This window comes from Trichosurus vulpecula, chromosome 2, assembly GCF_011100635.1.
Source record: "Trichosurus vulpecula isolate mTriVul1 chromosome 2, mTriVul1.pri, whole genome shotgun sequence".
In the NCBI taxonomy this organism is placed as follows: domain Eukaryota; kingdom Metazoa; phylum Chordata; class Mammalia; order Diprotodontia; family Phalangeridae; genus Trichosurus; species Trichosurus vulpecula.
The window spans coordinates 169313739-169339213 of record NC_050574.1 but is presented as its reverse complement, the minus strand read 5'-3'; the positions used below and the strand labels follow the sequence as shown (position 1 = coordinate 169339213).

Below are 25475 nucleotides of genomic sequence, written 5' to 3'. Positions count from 1 at the left end.
ATTCAAGTTTATGATGAGTCATATTTCCTTTCTCTCCCAATGTCCACTGGTGTGTCTTCTACTCATATAAGTCTTAGGGTCTAAGGAAGCACTTCTATTCTCTCCTTGATTTCTCTTTAATCCCCAAATCTTCCCTTAGGTCATCTAAAATGGATTATTCAAATTATCTGGGGCTGCTTCCAAGAACATAAAAAGGGAGGGGGGGATTGCTACTCTCAGCCCAGGTTCTTAAAGGCCCAAAAGGAGGAAATCATTAATTCCAGCTGCATAAATCTAGCAAGCATGCCTTCTGTGCTTAAATCCAAGTCATTGATAAAAATACTAAACATTCCAGAGCCTGGGGAAGGTCCCTGGGGGACCCTATTAGAAAAAATCCTCTAAGTAGACATCAAGCCATTAAGATCTTTGGGTCCTTTCATTCAACTAGTTCTAAATTTACTCAACTGCATTGTCTTCTAACTCACATTTCTCCATCTTGTCTATGAGGATGGCCTGCATTGTGAGAGACTTGGTTGAAACTTAGGTATGTTATTGGCATAGCACTTCCCTGATCTACTGATTTAGTTACCCTGTCAAAAAAGGAAATTGGCCTAATCTGGCATGAGCTGTTCTTGAGGAAACCATGTTATCACTTGATGACCATACTTCCCTTTCGAAATACTCATGAATAATGCCTTTAGCAATGTGATTTGAATTTTTCCAGGAAGGAAGTCAAGCATTCTGGTCTATCATTGGAAGACCCCATCCTCTTTCCTTTTTTTGCTTTTAAACAGGGACAATAGAGTTGTCTTCCTCTAGTCCTGTGGTATTTTCCTCTCTAATTCTTCAGAGTTCACTGATAGTGGCTCAGTAATATACCCATCCATTTAAAAAAGATTATTAAAGTGTAATTTATCTGGGCCCAGCGCTTTAAACTTGTTGAGGGTTCTTAGAAGCTCCTTTTCCACTTCCTCACTTATCTTGTTTTTCAAATCTGTATAATCATTGTTTTTTTTTTTTTTGTTAGTCCAAACATCTTTCTCCTAAGTAGAGAAAAACATAAAGAAAATTAGAGTTCAATGATTCTGCCTTTTCTCTCTTCCCATTGTAATTCTATTCATTCTGAGCTGTGGTCCTTTTCATCATTACATGTGCTCTTTCCCTCAACTTAGCTGGCAAAGCTATGTTAGTTGGCTTTACCATGCATTGGCTCATTCTAACTCCTAGATAACTAGACAATCTAGGTAACTAGAAAATCTAGACTGTTTTGTATTTATTTTTAGTCACCCGTCTTTGGTTCCATTTTCTATTAGACATATCTTTGTAAAAATCCAAGTTGGTCAGTGAACTTCCTACTCATTTATATCAGTTTTTTTTTTTTTGGTCGGGCCCTATTCAGAAATTGAAAGATTTCAGTCCAACGCACAACTGAAGAAGAATCTTCCCTCCTTCTAAAACATCCCCCACAAGTAATCATTTAGCTCCCATTTAGAGACATCCAGTGTGGTGGACCTGAAACAACCCAACATGGCTGGCTCCAATTATTGGGAATTTAAAATTGTATTAAATTTAAAAATAAAAATTTAAAATTAAAAAAAAGCTTAAATCTTTCTCTGGGAAATCTCTATCCATTGCCACTAGGTTTGTCATCTGAAGCCAAGAAAAATAAGTCTAATATCTTTTCAAAATCACAACATTTCAGATTTGGGAAACACTATATAGGCCAGAGGTTCTTAAACTCTTTTTGTGAGTCATGGACTACTTTGGTCATCTGGTAAGGCTTATGAACCTCTTCTCAGAGTTATAGTTTTAAATGCAAAAATAAAATGCACAGGGTTACCAAAAAACCCAATTATATTGAAATAGTTACAAAAATATTAAAAAAACAAATTCAAGCACTTCAGTTTAAGAAACTCCATTCCAGCACAGCCTAGATCCCCCAAAGAATCCCTATTACTTCACACTTGGTAAATGGTCACCAACCTTTGATCAAAGGCCTTTAGTGAGAGGGAACCTACTACCTCCTTACAGAGCCAACTCCACTTTTCGATACTTCCAATTGTTAGGAAGTTTCTTCATTATGGGGAGCCTATATTTGCCTTTTTGCAACTCGCATCCACTGTTCCTTGTTCTTTCCTCTGGGGCCAAATGGAACAGTTGTTTTTTTCTACAAGGAAGCCTTTCAAGTACTTGAAGACAGCTGGTATGACCCTCTCTTGAGCCTTCATTTCCCCAGGCTAAACATCCCCTCAGTTTCCTCAGCTGATGTGCTTATGGCCTAGACTCAAGGCTCTTCACTATTTTGGTTGCCCTCCTGTAGTTATTCTCTGGCTTACCAAAATTTTTTTTTTAAAATGTGGTGCCCAGAACTTAACAAAATACTGCAGATATAAGGCTGACCAGGGCAAAGTAGACCAGTACTATGACCTTCTTACTTCCTGGAATACATGCCACTCTTAACACAGTCCAATATGACATTTTTGGGCTGTTATATTAAACTTGTAGAACTCTAAAACACCCCAATATTTTTTTCTGACAATCAAGTATTTCAATGTTTCCTCCATCTTGAACTCATCAAGTTGATTTTTAAATAATTTATATAGTGCTTTCTGACTTGCAACATGTTATGCAAATATTATCTCGTTTTATCCTTACAAAGACCCTGAAGGGTAAGTGCTATTAGAATATCCATTTTACATAATAATGTTACAGATGAGGAAACTCAGGCAGATAGATAAAGGGTAAAGGACTTGCCCAGGGTCACACAGTTAGTATCTGCCATCTAATTTGAACTTGGATATTCTGATTTCAGATCCAGTGCTCTATCCACTGTGCCACCTAGCTACCTAAACATAAGCTTTACATTGATTCCTATTAAAAGTCATCTTTTAAGGCCCAACCCAATGTTCTAGCCTGTCTAGATCTTTTTTGGATACTGATAATATCATTCAAATGTGTTACCAGTCCTTTCTAGCTTTCCATCATCTGCAGATTTGCTAAGGTTACCATGAACAGCTTTATTCAAATCATTGACAAACACAAGGCACGTGTCAGACCTTTAAGTATTTGAATACAGCTAGTATATCCCTACTGAATGCTACACATTCACAATGCCTTCGACTGATTTTCATAGACCATGGTCTCATGCCTCCTTTCTATCCTAGTCATCCTCTGGACATGAAGCAGTTTCTCAATGTCTTTCATAAATTGTGCTCCAGACTAAGTACTCTTTAATATATGGTCTAACTCTAAGATGTCAAACACTGCTGGTTGCAATGCAACATTCTTAAGTGCAACCAAACCAGATTAAAATATAATTAGGAAATATTTAATGAAATAAATAAAAATATAAAAGAACATAGATACATAGATAATATTAATATGTGGTTTTCTAAGTTAATAATATGGGCTAAAAGATATGGTCTAGTGGCACTGTTTCTATTGGAATTTAACATCACTAGTGTAACTAGAGTAGTTCTTTCCTACTAAATAATATAATACTCAATACAATTAAGATCATATTACTAGTTTTTTGTTACCATATATAATTGTTGATTTATATTAATCTTGCAATCTATTAACCCCTCTCCCCCCTTCCCCTCTCCCCCTTTCCTCCACCCCCGAAATTTTCTTCCAGAATCATCTGCTTTGATATCCCAGTCTGGAACTTCTAAAATTGATTTTTTGAACCAAAGTATAGTACTTTACATTGATCCGTATCAAAAACTGATACGGATCAATGTAAAGTACTATATATATAGCCTGTCATTATAGCCTATGGAGAGCTTTTTGGAACACAGTTGTCATCCCATATGTAAATTACACCTTCTAGCTTTATGTCATCTACAAGTTTGATATGAATGCTATAAATGCCTTCATTTAAGTTATTGATAAAAATGTTAAATATCATAGGGATGACAGATATTTGGAGCTTTCCACTATAGCTTCCTTCTAAATTCAGAGGATCACAGATTTTGAGTTGGAAAAGACTTAGAGGTCACTGAATCCAACCACCTCATTTTTCAGATGACTGTTACCTCAAATAAGGTCTAGAAAGGTTCAATGACATGCCCAGTCACCCAGCTAGTAAGTATCTGAATCAGGATATGAAAGCTGGTTTTCCTAACTCCAATCCAACACTTTGTCCACTACCTGATGCACTCTTGAACTAATTTGTTTTACAGCTGGAATAAAATTGTGCAAAGCTCTGGATCTGCTCAATTAATCAATTATGAATCTGTTTAACACCTAAATGTACTAGCCCATGTTTCCTTCTTGTCCACAAAGATAACATGAGAATAAACTCGTCAAAAATAAACTTAGATTAACCTGGGATGACCTATTTTTGATGAAATCATGCTGAATTTTTAGCTATAATCACTTTCTTTTCTAATTGGTCAGAATTCTTACTTTTAATGACATTCTAAAATTTTTCCAAAAGTGGAAGTGAAGTCTACTGCCCTGTCATTTGCAGACTTCTTTCTCTTACCGTAAGAAAATCAATTCAGTATTTATCCTTCTGCAATCTTTTGATGCTTCTTCCCATGTCACTGTAAGAAATGAAATGATTGAAAATTTAAACAGTATTTTATTTAATTGGAATATTAACAGATAACATCTTCAACTTCAAATAGCATCATATGATTTTATATTCATATTCCAAGAGTGAATGTGTTAAAATTGATGGCAATGTGGAATTATTGAGTTCTTGCATTGAGTTCACATGAATCTTGCAAAGCACATCAACCTTTGCATCACAAATGATGGAAATCATATTGATGATGTTATTTGTTAATATTCTAATTAAATAAAATGTTGTTGAAAATTTCAACCATTTCATTTCTTAAAAATATGCATTTTTGCCTGAGTGTCCAGACTTTAAGAACACCCTGTACAATGAGTCTGTCCTTTACTAGGTCTTTCTTTTGCCTCAAACATAGCTAAAAAAATGCCATCTTTGTTATTCTTATATTCATCACTAAATTTATTTCACTTAAGCATTAGTACTTCTTACATTGTTATTTTAAAAATTTTTAGCATTCATTTTTACAGGATTTTGAGTTCAAAATTTTTCTCCCTCCTCTCCCCTCCCCTCTTCTGAAAACTGTAGGCAATTTGATATAGTTTATACATATGCCATCATGTAAAGCATATTTCCATCTTCATCATGGTTGTGGAAAAAGAAACAGATCAAAAGTAAAAAAATGAGAAAGAATAAAGTAAATGAAAAAAATATGCTTCAATCTGCATTCAGAGTCCATCAGTTCTTTATCTGGACATGGAAAGCATTTTCCTTTGTGTATCCTTTGTGCTTGTCTTGGATCATTGTGTTGATCATCATATGATATTGCTGATACTATGTACAGTGTTTTCCTGGTTCTGCTCATTTCACTTAGCATTAGTTCATACAAGTCTTTCCAGGTTTTCTTTACTCTGTGTGTGTCTTTCTGCTTCAAGTGTGTTTCTTGTAAGTAACATATTATAGGATACTGGTTCTTGATCTACTCTGTTATCCACTTCCATTTTATAGGAGATCACATTCACTATTATGATTACTACTTGTGTATTTCCCCCCATCCTATTCTTCCTCCTGTTTGTCCTCTCTCTCATTTCACCTTTCTCACTTTACCAGTGTTTTGCTTCTCTCTACCACTTCCACTGTTCTGCCCTCCCCTCTGTCAGCCTCCACCTTCCCCTATTTATTTAACCTCCTCCCCTCCTACTTCCATGTCAGGTAAGATAGATTTCTATATTCATCTAATTGTGTATATCATTCCCTCTTTTCGCCAATACTAATGAGAATAAGGTTCAAGCAATGCCCATCCCCCTATCTTCCCCTCACTGTAACAGGTTTTTCTCACCTCTTCATGTAAGATAATTTACCCCATTTGACCTCTCCCTTCTCCATCCAGTATACTCCTCTTTCTCATCCCTTAATTTTTTTATGTCATTCTTTCAAATTCACTTTCTACCTGTACCCTTTATCTATGTATATTGCTTCTAGTTGTACTACTAGTGGTATAATTTTTAAGGATTACGAGTATCATCTTCCCATGCAGGCATGTAAACCATTCAGCTCCATTGCATCCCTTATGTTTTCTTTTCCTTTTTTTGCCTTTTTAGGCTTCTCTTGGGTCTTGATATTGGAGGTCAGAGTTTTGGTTTAGTTCTGGTCTTCTCCTTATGAAGGCTTGAAATCCTTCTATTTTGTTGAATAACCATTTTTCCCATTGATGTATTATGTTTAATTTCGTGATTCTTGGTTGTAGTCCTAGCTCTTTTGCCCTTTGGAATATCCTATTCCATGAACTCCAATCCTTTAATGTTGTAGCTGCTAAGCCCTACATGATCCTGATTGTGACTCCTTGATATTTTCCTTGTTTCGTTTTTGCTACTTGCTGTATTTTTTTCCTTGACCCGAAGTTTGGATATAATGTTTTATTTTGGGACCTCTTTCCTGTGGTGATCAGTGGTTTCTTTCAATGCCCTCTGGTTCCAGGACATCAGGGCAGTTTTCCTTGATAATTTCTTGAAAGATGCTGTCCAGGTCCTCCTTTTGATTATGGCTTTCAGGTAGTCCAATGATTCTGACATTGTTTTTCCTGGATCTCTTTTCCAGGTCAGTTGTTTTTTCCCATGAGGTATTTTACATTTTCTTCCATTTTTTCATTCTTTTGATTTTGTTTGATTGCTATAATATCTTATAGAGTTGTTAGCTTCTACTTGTCCAATTCTAACTTTTAAGGTGTTGTTTTCCTTAATTACCTTTTGTACTTTGTTTTCCATTTGGCCAATTGTACTTTTCAAGGAGTTGTTTTCTTCCATGGATTTTTGTATCTCCTTTTCCATTTGGCCAATTATATTTTTTAAGCAGTTTTCCAAGCTGGTGAGTCTTTTTTCATAATTCTCTTGTATCACTCTCATTTCTTTTCCCTATTTTTCTTCTATCTCTCTTATGTTATTTTTAAGCTCCTTTTTGGGATCTTCCCAAGTTCTTTCTTGGTTTGAGACCACTTCACACTTTTCTTTGGGTTTTTGTCCATAAGCTGTTTTGATGTTGTTGTCTTCTTATAAGTTTGTGTCTTGGTCTTCCCTGTCACCATAGTAACTTTCTATCTGCTCATTCCCCACCCTCCCCTTTTTGGAGCCCTTTTCCTTGCTTTTAAATTTGAGCTCTGCTCCCAAAGTGGAAAGGGTGCTTTCTCCAGCTTCTTGCACTAGTGGCAGCAACAGGCCCTGATTGTTTATCTGGCGTTGTACTGATGTTGTCCTGAAGCCCACTAGGGACCCTCATGTCTGGTGCTGTGCTGCAGTGGTGGGTGTTGACTGGTGCTTCTGGAGTCTGTAGGGGTCTTGCAACTTAGCTGGTGCTGAGCTGGGGTCCCAGTGGTAGTGTCTGGCATGTGCCGAGGCCCAGTGGGGTTTTTCTGGGTTTCCTTGACGCTGCACTGAAGTAAGGGGAGGTCCTGTTGCTGGGGGATGCCTGCCCACCTGGAGCAATGCTGAAGCAGGTGGAGGTCCAGTCTCTGTAGGATGGCTGCCTGGAACAATGTTGAAGCAATCAGAGATCTGACTACTACAGGACTGCCTGGAGCTGTGCCAAAGCACCAGGTGATTCTCAGAGCTGGAGTCTGAGGGTTCCTCTGGCTATGCTAAGGTGCACACGGGTCCTGGTGTTGAAGTTTGCCTGTTCTACCACAGTGGGGCTCAGGCTTTCCCACTGATTTGCTGAGGTGGGGCTTGCTGCTAGTTTGCTGGGACACTTCTTGTCCTGGACTGCACTCCCCTTTTACCTGAGTTATGTGGACTTTTCTTTCTGATCCTCCAATTTTCCTGAGCTAAAAGACCACTTTACACCATCTTTCTACGGGCTCCACTGTTCTAGGACTTGTTTTGGGGTGGTATTTTTCCTTATATTATTTGTAAGCAGACCATACCACACTTTTGTGTTTTTCCTCAGTTATCTCCTTTGCTTCTACTTATTTTCTATGTGTCGTTTAGAAAATCTGACTAGGTCGATGATTTCTTTGAGAATATACATTGACCTCTCTATACTGCTCCTACTTTTCTTGCCCATGAGCAGTGTTTCTGTTTGTATTTCATGATTTCATTTCCGAGAGCATATCCCTCTTGTGATGAGTTGCCTTATAGAATTGTACAGCAGGAAATATGAGATCCCACTTATTCTTCCTCTCAGTTCTTAATCTTATTTCACGAAATCTATGATTCGTGTTACACTATGTTCAGCTCTTTTCTCTTTTATTATGTACTCTAAGACAGAGCGGTGAATTCCCCCCTCCCCCCATTTTCCTTTCTTTCTGATTCATTAACCAAACCTTTCTTTTTGGTCAGAGGCCAGAATAATGATTTCTTTTGTTGCTGAATTTTCTACCTTTTGAAGGGTGACGTTACTGTCAGGACAAGCCAAGAATTTATCAGCTGTTTTCCTTTTGCAAACAGAATGCTCCAAGGGATATCTGTATAGTTGAAGTCATCCATGATGTGTCCATTCCAGGTTTGTTTCCAAACTTATCTGCTTTCTCCTTCATACTTGGTGATCTTTTGTACATTCCTATCATAATTTACTTCTGTTTCTCCTTCCATCAAACCGCTTTCAAATGTTCTCTACCCTCTTTCCTTACTCTTTTTTTCTAGATTTCCTTCCATGATGTACCTTGTAAAACATCTATTGCTAATCCATTGTCTTCTTTGTTGCTTTTGAATTTATTACTATATAGTCTTTCACAGCTGTATGCAAATTGTAAGTCTCATTCTCCAAATCTCAGTGATGCCTACATCGTTGGATTTATTTCATTGCATTAAGATCACTAGCTTAGCCAGTCCAGACTTTGTGCAATTTGTATATAAATGGCTGAATGTATGGGTTTTATTGCTGAATTCCTTGGGTATTATTTCCTGTGAATTATTGGGGTTCCCTCCTGATCTTCTCATGTTGTCCCTCTGAGTTATCTGCTTTGGCAGATATATTTAGGTATCTAAATTTTCCGTTTATAACCTTGATCACTTTTGCAAAACTCTAGGTGATTATGACATTGCTAACCCTCATTAAGTAAATCCCATCCTTAGCCAAAAAGGGTATCATTCCTATATGAATAAATAGGAAAGGAAGGAAGAAAAAGGCATTTATTATGCATGTACTATGTATTAGATTCTGTTAAGCACTTTACAAGTATTATCTCATTTGATCCTCACAACAATCCTGGGAGTTGGGTGCTATTTTTATCCTTAGTTGACATTTGAGGGAACTGGAGCAGACAGAGATTAAGTAATTTGCCCAGGGTCACACAGCTAATAAGTGGTTGAGGTTGGATTTGCACTCAGGTCTTCCTGACTCCAGGCCCAGTTCTCTACATACTGCATCACCTAGCTATCTCATTTATTAATTATATACTAAGTGGCGGGCACTGTGCTAAGACCTAGGAATATAAATTCAAAAGGAGACAGTCCCTGACCTCAAGAAACTTTCATTTTGATGTGTGTAGATGTAATGTTAATGGAATAGGAAGATCTTCTCTGTTCATTAATAGGTCTATGTGACCACATGTGTTCAGTCACAGCTGTGATACATCCTGAGTCACAAAGAGCCCATTGGGGAAGGAACTTGCCTAAGGAGGACCTTACTAAGGGGAAGCTTGCTTGTAGGAAGGCTTTCATACCTTTGGGTATTAATTAGGCACTGAGTCACGAGGGTTGTGATGCCTTCTGGCTCTGAGAAGTGTGTGTGTGTGTGTATATATACACACACACACACACACATATATTCTGAGGTTGATATTTTGCTTTGGAAGTTCACTTATGAGAAGGACCTTTTGATTCCCTGGATGGAACTCTGAGTAACCATTTGTTCAGAGCTTCCCAACTACTCAGATGTGTCTGTGCTCCCCTGTTCTGGTGGTATATGTAGGTGGTTGTATTACTGTGTTCAAACAACTGGAGCTCTGTCTGTTGATCTTTGTGCTAATTTCTCTGCTTGTATTTTCTCTGTTTGTATTTTTTCCACACTCAGAGCCCTGACCTTTTCCCCCTGAACTAGTGAATGATTTATATATGTTTGATTAAAGTAAGATTGTTGACCCCCTTTAAGTTGCCTTTCCTTTTAGAAAAGTAGATCAAAGAACCTGTGCTGGCAGGCCATCCTGGGTGTGTCAGGGTGCTTATTGTTATAGTAGACAACATATATAAGGGAGTGGTAGCCAAAAGTGTATCAATATTTTGGTTTGGAAAGTTAAAGGGATAGTGAATAGAGCCATAAGAGTGTGGATTGGCACATCCTTTACAGGATTAATGGAAGTGTTAATTTCATTTGGAGGGCTAGTCTAAAATAGTGGGACCCTGGAAGCTTCATCAATCCTACCAGTAGGATTCTATGGCAGGAGTTCCAGAGAGGAAAGAGTTAAGTTTCTTAAGTATGTGGCCAAGAAAAGATCTAGAAATTAAAATCCCATCCTCATGTAACATTTTAAAACTAGATCCTAATTTCTACAATTTGCCTACTTTCAGATGGCAGCAGAGGTAAAAATTATACATGTACCCTAATAGATCTTCAGTTTCTTGCCTAGAAGTGTGCTTAGTGATGCACTCAGTTTCTTTTGGTGCTATCATTGTCCGCATGAATATCAACAGAAGTGAGTACTGATTGGCAGATGTGTTGTTTCTTGGAAGAATCTGTGATTGCATATCTATTCTAAGAAGACAGTATTATCTCACTTTTGTTCATATCAGTTCAACAGATGACCACCTTAGGACAGCACAACAAGACTCACCCATCCTCACTGCTCATCTTTCTGTAGTATTAGCAGAGACCCTGACTTCCCCAGAATTACTTTAAGGTGAGAAGAAATCCCTGCAAAAAATTATTGAACAAAACAGGAAAGGAAGCTCACTTATTCATTCAAAAAGCATTTATTTGGCCCATTCTGTTTGGAATTAACTCTATTGTGTGCTGAGGGAGTAACAAAGAGAGAAAAATTTCAGTCCATGGACTTCAAGGGAGCTTAGAATATATCTGAGTGAGATAAGGATGGGAAAAGTGCTTCAGAGAAGAAAAATGATCTGAGGAGTCAGAGAACTCTAACCAGCATCAAGAAATTGAAGTCTGGAGGAATGCAAAACAGAGGGAGCAGAGCAGGATCATTGAACATTTGGAGCTCAATAGTAAGACTCTTCCTGTAGGTGGTAGAATGAAACCTCTTAAGTGGAAACCATTTCTGTTCCAGGGAATGATGATATGGGTCAACATTATTGTTATTAGAAGAGAAAACACCCAATAAAGGTCAAAAAAAAGAAGAGAGAAGTAATGGTGGTTTGTAACTTTTTGATGAAGGGTACCAAGGTAGCTACTGGTTGACCTGCCATTAGCAAAAGATTCATGCTGTATATCTGGGAAGAGATAGGGAACCCCTTGAGATTGTTCAGAAAACTGGTGTTTAACATCATTGGCAATTTAAGATAGAGGCTTCAGAAGAGAATAACAGGTTTGGGAAGTGAATAGCTAGTTAAGAACATAGTGCCTGAGGCTGGGATTTGGATTTTGGAATCAAGATAAAATGGACATTTGTTTAGGAATGGAGCTGCTCTTCTGAGAGCTTATAAAAATGTATTTGTTTGGAGTTTTACAAATCTTGTCAAGAGGCTTCTAAAGTGAAAAGGGAGACCAGAAGAAGAAAAATATTAATAAATACCTCAAAATACATTTCAAGCCAGATATAAGTTCCAAAAGAGGAGGAGAAGTAGCAGAGAGAGGCCCAGTTACTTCACAGGACATAATATCCCAGGAAGGATCTGAGAATAAAACCCAGCCCTCGAATGTCTGTACACAAGTGTACAAAGTAGGAATAATAACTAAAGTAAACAAGTAACTTTAATTCCAGGAGGCAAATTCAACCACTAATACTTGGAGATATGTGATTTCATGTTTGGAATATTGCTAAGTATATACCATAGCCAATGGCAATATAAAAGACAAATGGGGGCAGAATTGAATGAAATAAAGAGGATATGCTCATATTTAGGAATATAGAAATTGAAAGAGGAAAACATGGTGGAACATATTTGACTAATGACTAATGGAAGGAGAAACAGAAATGATGTTGTAGGAGATATCCAATAGACCACCAAGCCAGAAAGAGGAAAAAAGATGAGATCTCATGAATCAAACCCGGCATGGAGACTTTAACTGGCCAGATACTCCCTGGAGTGCTTTTTCTGCCAAAAAGCAGAATAGCTGGCTAGTTCTTGACTTGCCTTAATGGTAATTTCATTCTTCAAAATGTCAGGGAAGCAACACATAGGTCTATTATTCTGGACTTGATTCTGACCAATAAGGATGGACTGGTTGTTGAAATACTTATGATGGGAGCTTGGAGGGAAAGTGATCACAGCATCCTGGAATTCAGGATACAGAAGAGAAAATCTGGGCATCGTCTCACAGGAATCTTAGATTTTACAAAAGTAGATTTCAAACAGCTCTGGGAAAGCTCAGATCCTGTGGCTCCTGAATGCACAGGACAAGTCAACACAGGAACAAAATACAGAAAAAGATCAGAGTGGATACTTTAAAGATGGGGACCTGGCTCAGTAAGTGGTAAGTCATCCCTCTGTATGAATTGTTACCGCACTGGGTTAATTCACTTACTGCTGACCCCAAACCCCATTTTCCAAGAGACTATTCTGAATTTTTGAGCACTGTGGTTGGTCCAAACCAAAGATTCAATCTATAGGTGGGATCCAGGTCTATACCTTCCCTATTAGAGCCCCTCAGGAGATGTGGAAACAGATTGTGCCAATGCAAAGATTCTCAAGTTGAATTTAAAATTCCTTTTTTTAGGGGCAGCTAGGTGGCACAGGGTGTAGAGCACTGGCCCTGGAGTTAGGAGCACCTCAGTTCAAATCTGGTCTCAGAAACTTGACACTTACTAGCTGTGTGGCCCTGGGCAAGTCACTTAATCCCGATTGCCTCAAAAAATAATAATAAATAAATTCTTTCTTTTGGTCAAAAAGGAGCTCAGAAAACCATCCACAGGTGGTACAATCTCCAATTAGGAACAGTACTAGATACCTTGCAGGATGCTTAGATAGCTATGTCTGTATTGCTGTTTACCCAGAGACTAGCTCTCCTTTTATGTCTCAAGCAGGGAATTTGTGGTTTCTAGCTTCCTATTCAACAGAGCAGTTGGAGACATTGTAGGGGAACATTTTGCAGAAGTAATCAGTGACTCAACCAAAAATGCCACCTCCTCCGTGAAGGCTCTCCTGATCCTCCCAGTTGCAAGTGCTTTCTCCTTCTTCCAATTTTCTGGTATTATGCTTTTATTTACAGATTATATTTAGAAGAATGTGAGCTCTTAGGGAGCAGTGACAGTATTGCTTTTTTTCTTTGTATCCTCACTGGTTAGTGCAGAGCTTTGTACATAGTAAGAGCTTAATATGTGCTTTTGCTTTTGTTCGTTCATTCATTCCTGCCACAATTCCTTGATTTTGGCAGGCACTTAATAAATGTTTGTTGAATTGGCTTATTAAATTGATGGGAAGCTCTCAAAATTTAAATTCTGAAGATGTCAACTGAAAAAATATTCCAGTGAGTAAGAAGACACCATGTTCTAAAGAAACTGATGTAGATGCATTGGGAACTCATCAACCAACTTAGATTTTTAAAAGATGGGTTTATAAGATGGAAACAGGAATGTATAACATAGGAAGGAGACAAAAGAATTATACAAATTGTAAAAACACTGTCAGATGAAGTGAAACTCAGATGAATTGAGGCTGGTGATAAATGCTAAGAAAAATAAAAATGGCTTCCAAAAAACCCCCAAGCCCCAAACAAGCTTTGAAAGGGAAGAGAAAGATTACAGAAGGAATACCACAGCAAATCAGACTTCAGTAGGCAGTGACAAAGGAGACAAAACACAACTAGATTTTGCTTCTGTTTTCTCTGTAAAGGAAAGTTGTCTTCAGACTCGAACATTTTTGCTGCAGAGAGTTTAAACTGAAAATAAATGCATAGATAATAAGGGAACACCTGGCTACTTCAGTGATATCAGTTCAAGTCTTGGATGAACTATGTTCACGGACATTGAAAGAATGGACAGATGTGATTCCTGAGCCACTATCAGTAATCTTGGAAAAATTGTAAGGGGAACAGTAGAGTTTCCATAGGACTGAAGAAAAGCAGGTATGGCTCTGATTGTAAAGGAAGGAATAGAGAAGAATTCATAAACCGTAAACCAAAGAACCCAACTTTGATTCCTGGAGAAAATTTTAGAATACAGTGTTAAAAGAATGGTTTGTGAGTATTTAGGAAAGAAAGCGGTCATCAGTAAAAGTCAATATCAAGAACGAATCATGTCAGTCTGACTTCATTTCATTTTTTAAAAATAGTGCTACTAAGCAATTGACAGCCTTGTGCTATCCTTGGGGATAAGTTAGAGATATGTGGGCTAGATTGTAGAATGATTCAGAATTTACTAAGTGATCTTATACAAATGGTAGTCATTAGTGGATTGATGTCAACTTAGGGGGTGGTCTCTCGGGAATGTTCCAGGAATCTGTCCTTGGCCTTGAAATGTTCAACATTTTTATCAATGACTTGGATAAAAGCACCAAGTTCACATTTGTCAACTTTTCAGATGACAGAAAGTTGGGAAGGACAATTAGATTGTTGAATGTCAAAGTCAAGAGTCCAAGAGATCTTGAAAATGAGCCAAATCTAATAAGGTGAAGCTTAATCAAGTGTAAAGTCCTATACTCAGGGTCAAAGAAAACTTCACAAGTCCAAGGGGTGAGGCATGCAGGAAGACAATAACTTGTAGGAAAATGACCTTGGTCTTTTAGTGGAATGCAAGCTCAATATGATCCAACAGAAAGATGCAGTAGCCCTCAAAACATGTATGATCTTAGCTGCATTCAGAAAGTGTAATATCCAGTACAAGGAATATGAGAGTAACCCTTTATTCTGTTCTAGTAAGAACACAGCTAGAATACTGTGTTCAATTCTGGAAGTCACATTTAAGGAAAGACATTGATATCTGGAATGTATTAAAAGAAGGCTTACCAGGTTGTTGAAGGAATTTGAGACCATGCTAAACTTGGATTGGCATATGGACTTGAGATTAGTATGGAGAAGACAAGACTTAGGGGATACATGGTAGCTGTCTTCTTCAAATGACTGCATATGGAAGAGAGATTGAGCTTGTTCCCAAAGTACAGAACTAGGAACAATGGATGCAAGTTACAGAGAAGCATATTTAAATGTAAAGAAAAAAACAAACTTCCTAACACTTAGAACTGGAATGAGTTATTATATTTTATTATTATATATATTATTGAGTTGTGTTACATAATAATTGTGAGTTATTATATTATAATGAGAAAAATGGAATGAGTTATCTTGGGAATCAGTAAGTTCTTTACTGGTTTCTATAAGTGAAGGCTGGATGACCACTTGTTAGGGTTATTATAGAGGGAACTCCAGTTTGGAAATAGATTGGACTAGATAGATTCTGGTTTCCTTTCCTACTCTGAGATTCCTTAAATATATATACATCTTTACCCAAATGCTCAAATGGATCTGTGATCCCTTCCCCACCCCACACCCTATCTTGTATGACTCTCATCCATGTCCTTTCAAAATTCTTTATAAGGGGTCTACCCAGTATGCTCAAAGCCTTCCTTCCCTTCTCCTAACATTGAGAGGGTACCATTGGAGCACCCTCACTATCCCTTTGTTTTCCCTTGCTCTTGGTATATGACCCGACCATTTTCCCTTTCTGTCACATAATTCTTTGATGACATACTTTACTCTTATCCATCTTTGGATTTCCTCACTGGTTGTATGGGGCAGCTTTCTTGTACCTATGCACTTTTCCATTGCCCTCTGTGCGATGCTCATCTTTATCGAGGAATGGGAAAAGCAGCTGGATTCAATCAAGTATATAATAGAAGAGATTGATTCTGGAAGGGATACAATTGTGAGAGTGTTAAGGGATTGATTTACAAGTTATCTAAAGGTATGTAAAAAAGCTCGGACCTTGTTGACTTTTTAAAAAGGCAATTGAGAAAACACTAAAAAATTACATATATCTATACTCCTGTTTACACAATCTTATTGGGGGTCCTCTATACACAAATTGAGGGCATCCTTGATGAGGGTAGTAGTAGGGAAAAAGGAGGTTTATGCAAATGATATCCAACAATGGACCACATCTTTACCATCTCACATCAACTAAAAGATATCAGAACATAAGTTACCCATTATGCTGATTATTTACTACTCCCAAAAGCATTGCATTAAATAGAACAGAATTCCACCATAATTCCACCATTTTCAATGAAATCATCCATTATTTCTCAGATGTGACAACTGACTCTCTGCTCACTGACTCTCTGATAATTAACATCAGAAGAGGCAAAAAAGGGAGAGAAGTTAATAAGCATTTATTATGTGCTCACAATGTGCCAGAAATTGTGCTAAGCACTAGGAATACCAATACAAGCAAAAAGACAATCCTGCCCTCAAGGAACTTAGATTCTAATTGGGGAAGACAACACATAAAAAGAAGCTGAAAAACTTGAGTGCAGTGGAGGTCCTTAACTAATATTGTAGATAGATACTTTAGTCTGAAGTAATGTGTTCTTATTTCCCAGCTTGGTGGTCAAGAGCAAATTTTGAACCATCCCAGAATATATTAACAACCCTATGTCCCAATGCATACCTGTCTCCCAGACTCTAGGTATTTGCACTGGCTATGTCCCATGCCTAGAATGTTCTCCTTCCTCATCTCTACCTCGTGGCTTCCTTCAAGTTCCAACTAAACCCCTACCTTCTAGAGCAGGGGTAAGGAACCTGCAGTTTCAAGGCCACATGTGACTTTCTAGGTCCTTGGGTGTGGCTTTTTGACTGAGTCCAAATTTTGCAGAACAAATCCTTTTATTAAGGGGATTGTTCCATGAAGTTTGGATTCAGTCAAAGGGCCACACTTGAGGACCTAAAGGGCCACACATGGCCTGGAGGCCTCAGGCTCCCCACTCCTGTTGTAGAGGAAGCCTTTCCCAGCTCCTCTTAATGCCTTCCTGATATTGGTTATTTTTTAATTTATCCTGTCTATATCTTGTTTGACATATTTGCATGTTGTCTCCCCCATTAGATCATGAGCTCCATGAGAGCAGGGACTGTCTTTACCTTTCTTTGTAGCCCCAGGGCTTAGCATACTGGCCAGAACATAGCTGGCACTTATTGCTTGTTGATTTGACTTGACTAGACCTGAAATGGTATGTCCTAAGTTCTTTGGAAACCACCAAGTTCTATTTAAATGTCAGTTTTATGAGAAATTATCTAGTTCAGTGCCTTCCTTTTGTACATAAGAAAGCTGAGGTGCGGAATGACAGAGTGACTTGTCTGTGGCCATACAGAGGCTTCTGACTCTGAAAACAGCACTTTTTCCACTTAGCCATAATGCCCCTGCGTCTTGAGGCAGTCAGGTGGTGGAATGGATAGAGATCTGGGTTTGGAGTCAGGAAGACCTGAGTTCAAATCCAGCCTCAGACACTTACTAGCTATGTATCTACCCCAATTTCCTCAACTATAAAATGGAGATAACAATTAACACCTACCTCCCAGGGTTGTTGTGAGGACTAAATGACATAACGTTAGTAAAGTGTTTAGCATGGTCTCTGGCACAGAGTAGGTGCTTAATAAATGTCTAGTCCTTTCCTTCCTTTCCATAATTCTTTACTATGTAACCTGCTAAATGACCAAGTTGTTCTCATGAGGGAGACTTCCAGCCTTCCAATCTTGAGAACAGATCTCATTTGTCTTGAACAATTGGGAAGGGCTGTTTGCACTGTCACCAAGACACTGGAGGATCATCCCACCCTCTACTTGGCTTGGACTCTCAGGGTGCTTGTAAAATCTCTGTGAAGTTCTATCATAGAAGCTTCAGTGGTTTAAGGGAAAGAACACTGGGGTGGGAGGACTCAGTTCTTAGTGTGATTCTATCACTAAATAGCTATATGACTTTAGGCAAGTCACTTAACCTTTCTTGACCTCGATATCTTCAGCTGTCTAATGAAAATTTAAATACCTGCCCAGTCAACCTCATTGGGGAGTATTGAGAGGATAAAATTTAGATAAATATACAAAGTATCATGGAAAGTGTGAGCCATTATTATTATCTTAATAAATCACCCAAATCTATAATCTTTGGGTTAATGGTCCATTGGAAGGTCTTGGACCAAAGTGCTAAGGTATTAGGCAAGAATATAAATCCAACCTGGGGTGAGAGCTTGGCATTTAAAGGGAGACTTTTTAGATGGTTAAAGCCTCTTAGGCATCCACACAATCTTCTGAAACTACTTTCCAATGACAATATGAAAAAATGTGCTTCCTTTCCATCCTTGAAAACACTTTGGGGATTTCAAAGTTGAAGAGAAAATGCTCGACCTGAACATGACATTGAAAAAGAATACGGTTATGTCAGTATGGTATCATAGGAGGCAGCTAGGTGGTTCAGTGGATGGAGTGATGGGTCTGGAGTCAGGAAGACCTGAATTCAAATTTGGCCACAGGCACTTATTTGCCTTAAACCTCTGGAGAAGGAAATGGCAAATCACTCCAGTATCTTTGCCAAGAAAACCTCATGGACAATATGGTCCTTGGACTCATGAGGAGTTGGACATGACTGAATGAATACAACAATGTTATCATATGGTATTAGTATGTCCAACAACTGGTCTTCACTCCCCTGACCACACTTGATGACTTTTGATTGTCTTCTCTCTGAGTTTTCACTGAATGGTTCAGCAGAAAGAGATATAGATCTTGAATCAGAGGAAGGTCATTGGTTCAAATCCCACCCCTGACTCTTATTACCTGTGTGACCTTGAGTAAGTCACTTAAACTTGTTGGGCCTCCAGCTTTTTCATCTGTAAAATGAAGGTAATGGACGAGATGGCTCAGGAGGATCCTTTCAGCTCTAAAGCGATGATGCTATGATGAACACATAAATGATTCTCAAAGACTAATGGGTGGGTATAGTGCTCTCATTCTGTCTGATGTGGCAGTCATTTGGCCCAACTTAGCATAGAGGAGGTTGTATGATTCAGGGAAGTCATGGAATCTGGAAAGACTGTCTCAGTGGTCATGAGTTCAAATCCATACTGCCTACATGGAAGCTGTCATGGATGGAGGCAACCCCACCACATGTTAAGATTTTCCTGGGTCTTAAAATAGGGAAACAGAGCCTAGAAGGAAACAGACCTAAGTTACCTAAGAGATATGTTGGGAGAAAAAAAGGGACCAAAAAGTGCATGAGCACTTTTGAGAACTACCATCTACTGTATTTAAGCAAGTTTCTTTCTGGACATAAAGAAACGTTTTAAAGGGCTATAAGGACTATTAAATATTGGGGTGGGTATCCCAAAGAAACTAGAAAATATTATTTCATGAAGAGTTTTGAGGACAGGCAAGTCATCAGTCCATGCTATCTAGGCTTATTGGTCTACCCCAATATAGTTCCAAGGAGGCCAAGGTTCACCCTCTATTTGTACCTATTGGATTTTACAAAGACATGCACAAATTGTAAAGTGCTCTATAAAAGTCAGCTATATTAGCATCCCTACATAAAAGTCTTACTCTCATACATCATAGTATAAAGGCGACCCTGTGCCCTCCAATGCCCCAAGAATGCAAACTCTGACAGGTTCTACCAAACCAGGAAGGCTTCAGTTATAGTCCTGATGATATAGGCCTGTTGGCCATGGACCACTGTGGCACATTGGGAAGAGTATGGGCTCTGGAGTATAGAAGCTATGAGTTCAAATGCTGCCTCTGCCACTTAGTACTTATGAGCTCCTTGGGCAAGTCTCTTAATCTCAGCCTCAGTTTCTTTATCTGTAAAATTAGGGGGCTGGCTTAGACGGCCTCTGAGGTCCTATCATCTTATGTCTGTAGCCCAAGGACCTCTGTGGTATAGTGGAAAGACTACTGGATCTCTAGTCAGAGGACCTGGGTTCAAATTCTGCCCCTGACCTTGGGAAACTCACTTAACTTCTCTCTTGTGGGCCTCAGTTATCAGTTTCCTCATTTATAAGATGAGGTGATTGGATCAGTTGACTTCTAAGATCCTTTCCAATTCTAAATCTCTAGTGCTATAAGGGTCTCAGTTTAGATAAGTTTAAAGAGGTTCTACCAGGTTGTCTGTGCTGGTGATGAATTTTTTGGTCACAGCGCTTCTTGAAGATCACATACCCAATCACTGTAGGTTTGCAATATGCATTGGCTGAGGGAGCACATACATTGGAGAAATCACAGATACTTGAAGAATTAAAAAGACAGTGTGGCTTTGTGGAGAGAGTACTGGCCTTGGAGGCAGGAAGACCTTGGTTCAGATCTGGCTTCTAACATTTACTAATTGTACGACCCCAGGCAAATCACTTCATCTCTCTGGGTCTCAGTTTTCTCATTTGTTTAATGAGGAGGTTGGGCTACGTGGCTTCTAATGTCTCTTCCAGCTCTCTCTTTGTGAATTTATGATCATGATTATCATCATTATTGCTTAATGCCATGGCAGTAGATTGTGCCCTCCCTCCCTCTGCCCTGGCCAGACATTCTCTGTGCACCATTGATCTCAATGGGATCTGGGCGAGAGATCCTAGATACCTCACCGCATCACTAGAGAAGTCTCCAAGCACATACTCTACCCCTGTTATGTGATCCTTGTACACAAGGGCTGGTTGGAAGAGCCAGGGTAGTGTGAGCCATGGAAGCTGGGCTAGGTATAGGTGAGACAAAGTGTGGCCTGATGAGGAAGGGAACCATCAGTGCTCAGTATCTTTGTTCTCAAGAGTTATTGGCCTTCATGGGAAAGAGTGAACTGGAGAAGGAGCATTTATTATCTGAATTGGAGAGGTAGTATTGTTGGGTTCTTCCAGGCATCAAGGGGGTATTTATACCTCTGTACCATTCTGCTATGGGCTCACTCTAAACATTCGTGAGCATGAAAGAAGCTCATACAAAACGACCCTTGACAGAGCCTTCTGAGCCTCCCAGGGAAGTAGAGAAGAAAGAGGACACTTCTGTTTTCAGAGAAGGCACAATTTATTGAGTCACATTATTTTACAACATAATCTTCATATGACAGTTGTCAGCGTAACACTAATAGTTAAAAAAAGGACAAAGATTACCTGCAAAATTATATATATTTTAATATCCAAAAAATACATTGCATATATAGTACAAGAAAAGCCTCATGTCCACGAGGGAAAGTTTGTTTGCTTCTTTTCATAGTTGTGATTATTGCAATACTGTTATTTATTAATGTCACCGAAGCACTAATGATCTAAACAGATTAGTTTTACTTCTTTGTCTTCTTGTGTTAAATAATGGCACCAGTGCATCGCTTTGAAGAGACACTCAAATGTCCTATTTCCTTCCAGTCGTAGTTAAGATACATCGCCCTCCTTTTTTTCTTTTTAACCTAGCTAAAAAGTACAAAGCAACAGCCCAAATGTACAGATTGACAAAAGATGTACAAATTACATTAAAAAAAACACGACAACCAATTTGATAGTAAAAACTGCATTTGTGACCGAGGTCAACTCGTTTCCTTCTTATTTTTAATTTTTATTAACTTTTTTAATACTGTGAGATATAGGAAAATAACTCTGCATAATTTATACAGTAAGTTGCCTTCCGATTTGTTGACCCTGGAATGATGCTCTAACAAACGCACAGCGCTTGCGAATCTGTTTATGTTTCGAAATCCCTACAACTCTTCCAAGTTCTGGGACCTACTGTCATCCATTTTTTTTAAAAAAAATTAATTAGTCATTTACCTTTATAAGTTTCAGGAATGTCTGTGCTTGCATTAAAATTCTCCTGATTCAGATCTCAGCTACTCCCAGAGAAAATGCTTTGCCTAATGTGCATTGCACAGTGAGACGGGATTTTGCAATGCCCTTGGCTTCTTCAACACGACACACTCACTCACACACACGCATACGTGCTTAAAATAAAAGATTCCAGTTGGGTGAAAACTTCACTAGCTTTTCTGCCAGTGTTCCAGTTGCCATCCACTTGTCAAATTAACAATGCTGTCAGGTTCACTTCATCAGATTCTTCTAGCAAAGGCTTGGATGCTTCCCATCCCCCCCTTCCCCTAAAGTTCCAAACCAGTTCATGACTGGTCTACTGAGCAGTGAGTCCATGATCCCTGTTCATAATGGTCTTCATGAGGTCCTTGATGGGACCTGTGTCTTTGATAAACAGCTTTGGGTCATAAAATAAAAAAGAGATTTTAATTGTTTCTTTCATAAAATATATGTTAGAACCGTTCCAGTAATCTGAATGTTCAACTCCTTAAAGATGATAGGAGACTGAGAATCCAAACTGGAATACTGGCCAATAGAAATATCCATCTTTCTATTTAAGGTAGAGGAAGCAAAAGTTACCAACATTTTTTTTTAAAAGAACAGCTAAAAAGGTTCAATCCAATAAGAAAGAACATCCAGTTTGGTTTTTGTCTTCAAGGCCACAGAGAGCCTTCAAAGTCCAAAGTATTCCAGGAAGTATGAGGAATGCATGTGTGTGCAGCTAAAAGGCCATTGAGGATACAACTCCTAGTAGTAACTACCTAAGTGTGAGGGGACATGGGTGCTGGGATGGCGGGGGACATTGGGATTGGGGTAAATGCCACCAGTTGGGGAGGTCCAGTATTGTGATGCTGCTCCAAAGAAGCTGGAGGAAGAGACAGGCATGGAGGATGGGTGAGGAGGGACAAAGTTCACCTTCTGTTGATGAGCGTGGTAGGAAGGCATATAGGAGATATCAGAAGGGTACTTGTACATGGGCGATTCAGTTGGGTGGGGCTGAAGAGCTTGGGCAATTCCGTGGAAGTCAAATTTGTAGGCATACCTTTTGCCATGTACTTTGGTCATAATGTTTTTATCATAGTAGTATCGGAGGGCCCGGCTCAGCTTGTCATAATTCATGTTGGGTTTGCTCTTCCGCTCCCCCCAGCGCCTGGCCACCTCATCGGGGTCCGTCATTTTGAATTCCCCGTTGGTCCCCTCCCAAGTAATGCAACTGGCGTTGGAGCTATCCGAGAGCAGCTCAAGGAGGAATTGCCACAGCTGGATTTGCCCGCTCCCTACAGGAAGTGAAGAAAACAGAGGAGAAAATGATATCTTTCTCTATAAAAGTCAGAACCTCAGCCTTATGAAGCATGACTTATTCTTTGAGCATTTTCTGCTTCCTCTAATAACTTCTTAGTTGTTTGTCTGTGTGTGATTTTTTTCTATGGTTTTCTGTCCAGCAAAGGATTCAATTGAATTCCATAAGCATCAATTAAGAGACTATTATGACCCAGGCACTGTACTAATTGCTGCAGCTACAAAGACAAAAATGAAACAATCTTTGCTCTTTAAAAGCTTACATTCTACAGGGGAGGATGAAACAAGTTTACGAATAAGTAAATGCAATTTAAAAAAAATATGAAGTAATTTGGGCAAGAAGAATCGTAAACCATCTCCTTAAAAATATTTTTCAGTACCATATGCCTCAAGTACCATATGGTACTTCTGGACATCATAAAGCATAAAAAAACCAAAATTTAAAAATCAATCGTACCATACAAGGGCCAGTAAATCAGAAGCAGAAAACAATGAATAGGAATAATAGCACAATATTATTTCCTAGCACCCAACTCCTACTGATCTCAGTTAATCAGATGTCCCAGTTGGGTTGGGACCATCTTTATTTTTGATTATCTTACCCCCAAGTATCCTGGGTCAGCAAAATAAACTAAATTCTAGACAAAGCAAGTATTGTAGACTATTTTATCAATGATTTACAGAATGATTTAAGTGTGGTAATTTATGAAAAGATTTGTCACACTTTAAGGCACAGGCATCTTTCCTAGAACTAAGACAGCCCCCAAGGCAAAGACATCTATCTCTCTACTGCTTATCCACCCTGGTGTTCTTTGGTACTCTTCTCTGTAACAACTATTTGGTTCAGGCTGGGCACTATGGATAAGGAACAGAAGATAAATCCTAGCCTTAAACTTGAACTGGCTGGTCAAAAACATTGTCATTTTACATTGCTCCAAAGAAGATACAACACACTCTCTCATGGACAAGGCAAAGATTTTTCCTCCTCCAGGGATTTTCTTTTTGTTTTTCCTTTTCTTATTCTCGCTAGATTGATTTTGTTTACACCAAAGCTTTTTATTAACAATTATTTTTCTCTGTTGAAAGCTCCTCTTCATATTCTAGATGGATTGACTTTGTTCATGCAAAAGTTTTTTTTTTTTTAATTATGAAAACCACTCCAAGTGTATGACTCTTGTCAGGATGACAGAGTAACTAGTTCCAGGGGAAAGCATAGTGCAGAGCTCTTTTGCCTACAGACTTTGCATGTACTTTCTTCAACATTTCTTGAAACGTATAATTACCTGAACTCACTATCATCTACCTATTTTCCCCATACCTAGAAATGAATGGTTATGTGCCATCTCCCCACACGGGGAGCTAGCTAAGGAATAGAGGGGTCTGGAGGGCAAGTTTACAAGTTGGGGGGAAGAATTTCTAATACAAAATCTTGAAACTAAGGCCCACCTGAGGTTATAGATCAACAGGATGTTAAGGCCCATGGCAGAAACAAAAGGGATAACACTAGAAAAAGCTGCTGCTCTCTTGTCCACTAGAGTAAGAAGACCATCAGGATGCGGGACTAAGGAAAGAGAGAGAAAACAGCACGGCCTGATTTCAGTGGAATTTGTTCTAAATATCTCAGTGGGCCCAATAAGCAGAAACACCAGATGTTCTTGTAGCTCGGTGTGGGAATTTGGTTCATTGTGGCAGTATTAATAATTATTAATATTTATATCAAAGACCCCTGGCTCTCAGGAAGTATCAAACCGCAAGTGCACATTTGGAAAATGTGGGTGTGTTAGCCAAGGATCAAACAATTTTTAGATTGGGGGTTGGGGTGGAGAGGCCCTATTAGTTATTTCCCATCCCAGAAAATAGCATAGTCATAGATAGCCAGGGCAGAGAAAGCAGAAAGAGCAGAAAACCAAAGCAGTAGATAAATGAAAACCCTGAGAATGGAAATGGAAATCCAAGAGATTTAGGAGTAAATAACACTCTCCTTGTTCCAAGCAGTCAGGTTTCTCTCTTAGGAACTTTATAATGCTTCAGATGGTACAAATAACCAAGATCAGAATCTCTGAGGGGAGAGAACTTCTTTGAGACACCAGCCATGTCTTGTGCCCATAGGCCTGTGTTCTGGGCACACCTGGCCCTCAAGGCCCACACTCTAAACATGCCTAGGCATTCTATCTCTGGCAGAGATAGCAGCAGAGACTGAGGTGGGGGGTAGGGGGAATGGGGGTTTGGGGGCATGTGGTAGCAGGAAGCAGAGAGAGAAGGAAGGAAAGGAGAATCTCCAACCTTTGTTTTAGTCATTCAAACTTCAG

General features: G+C 38.9%; 1 protein-coding gene across 4 annotated transcripts in view; it reads right to left on the bottom strand.

The window, feature by feature from the left end:
- Positions 1-21075: 21075 nt before the first annotated feature.
- FLI1 (Fli-1 proto-oncogene, ETS transcription factor) overlaps positions 21076-25475 on the bottom strand; it is a 165093-nt gene continuing 160693 nt past the window's right edge. For all 4 annotated transcript variants that reach the window (XM_036745705.1, XM_036745706.1, XM_036745708.1 and 1 more), the window contains one exon: positions 21076-23144. In XM_036745705.1, the coding sequence (XP_036601600.1) occupies positions 22615-23144 (530 nt within the window). In that variant the 3' untranslated portion in view covers positions 21076-22614. The remainder of the gene's footprint in view (positions 23145-25475) is intronic.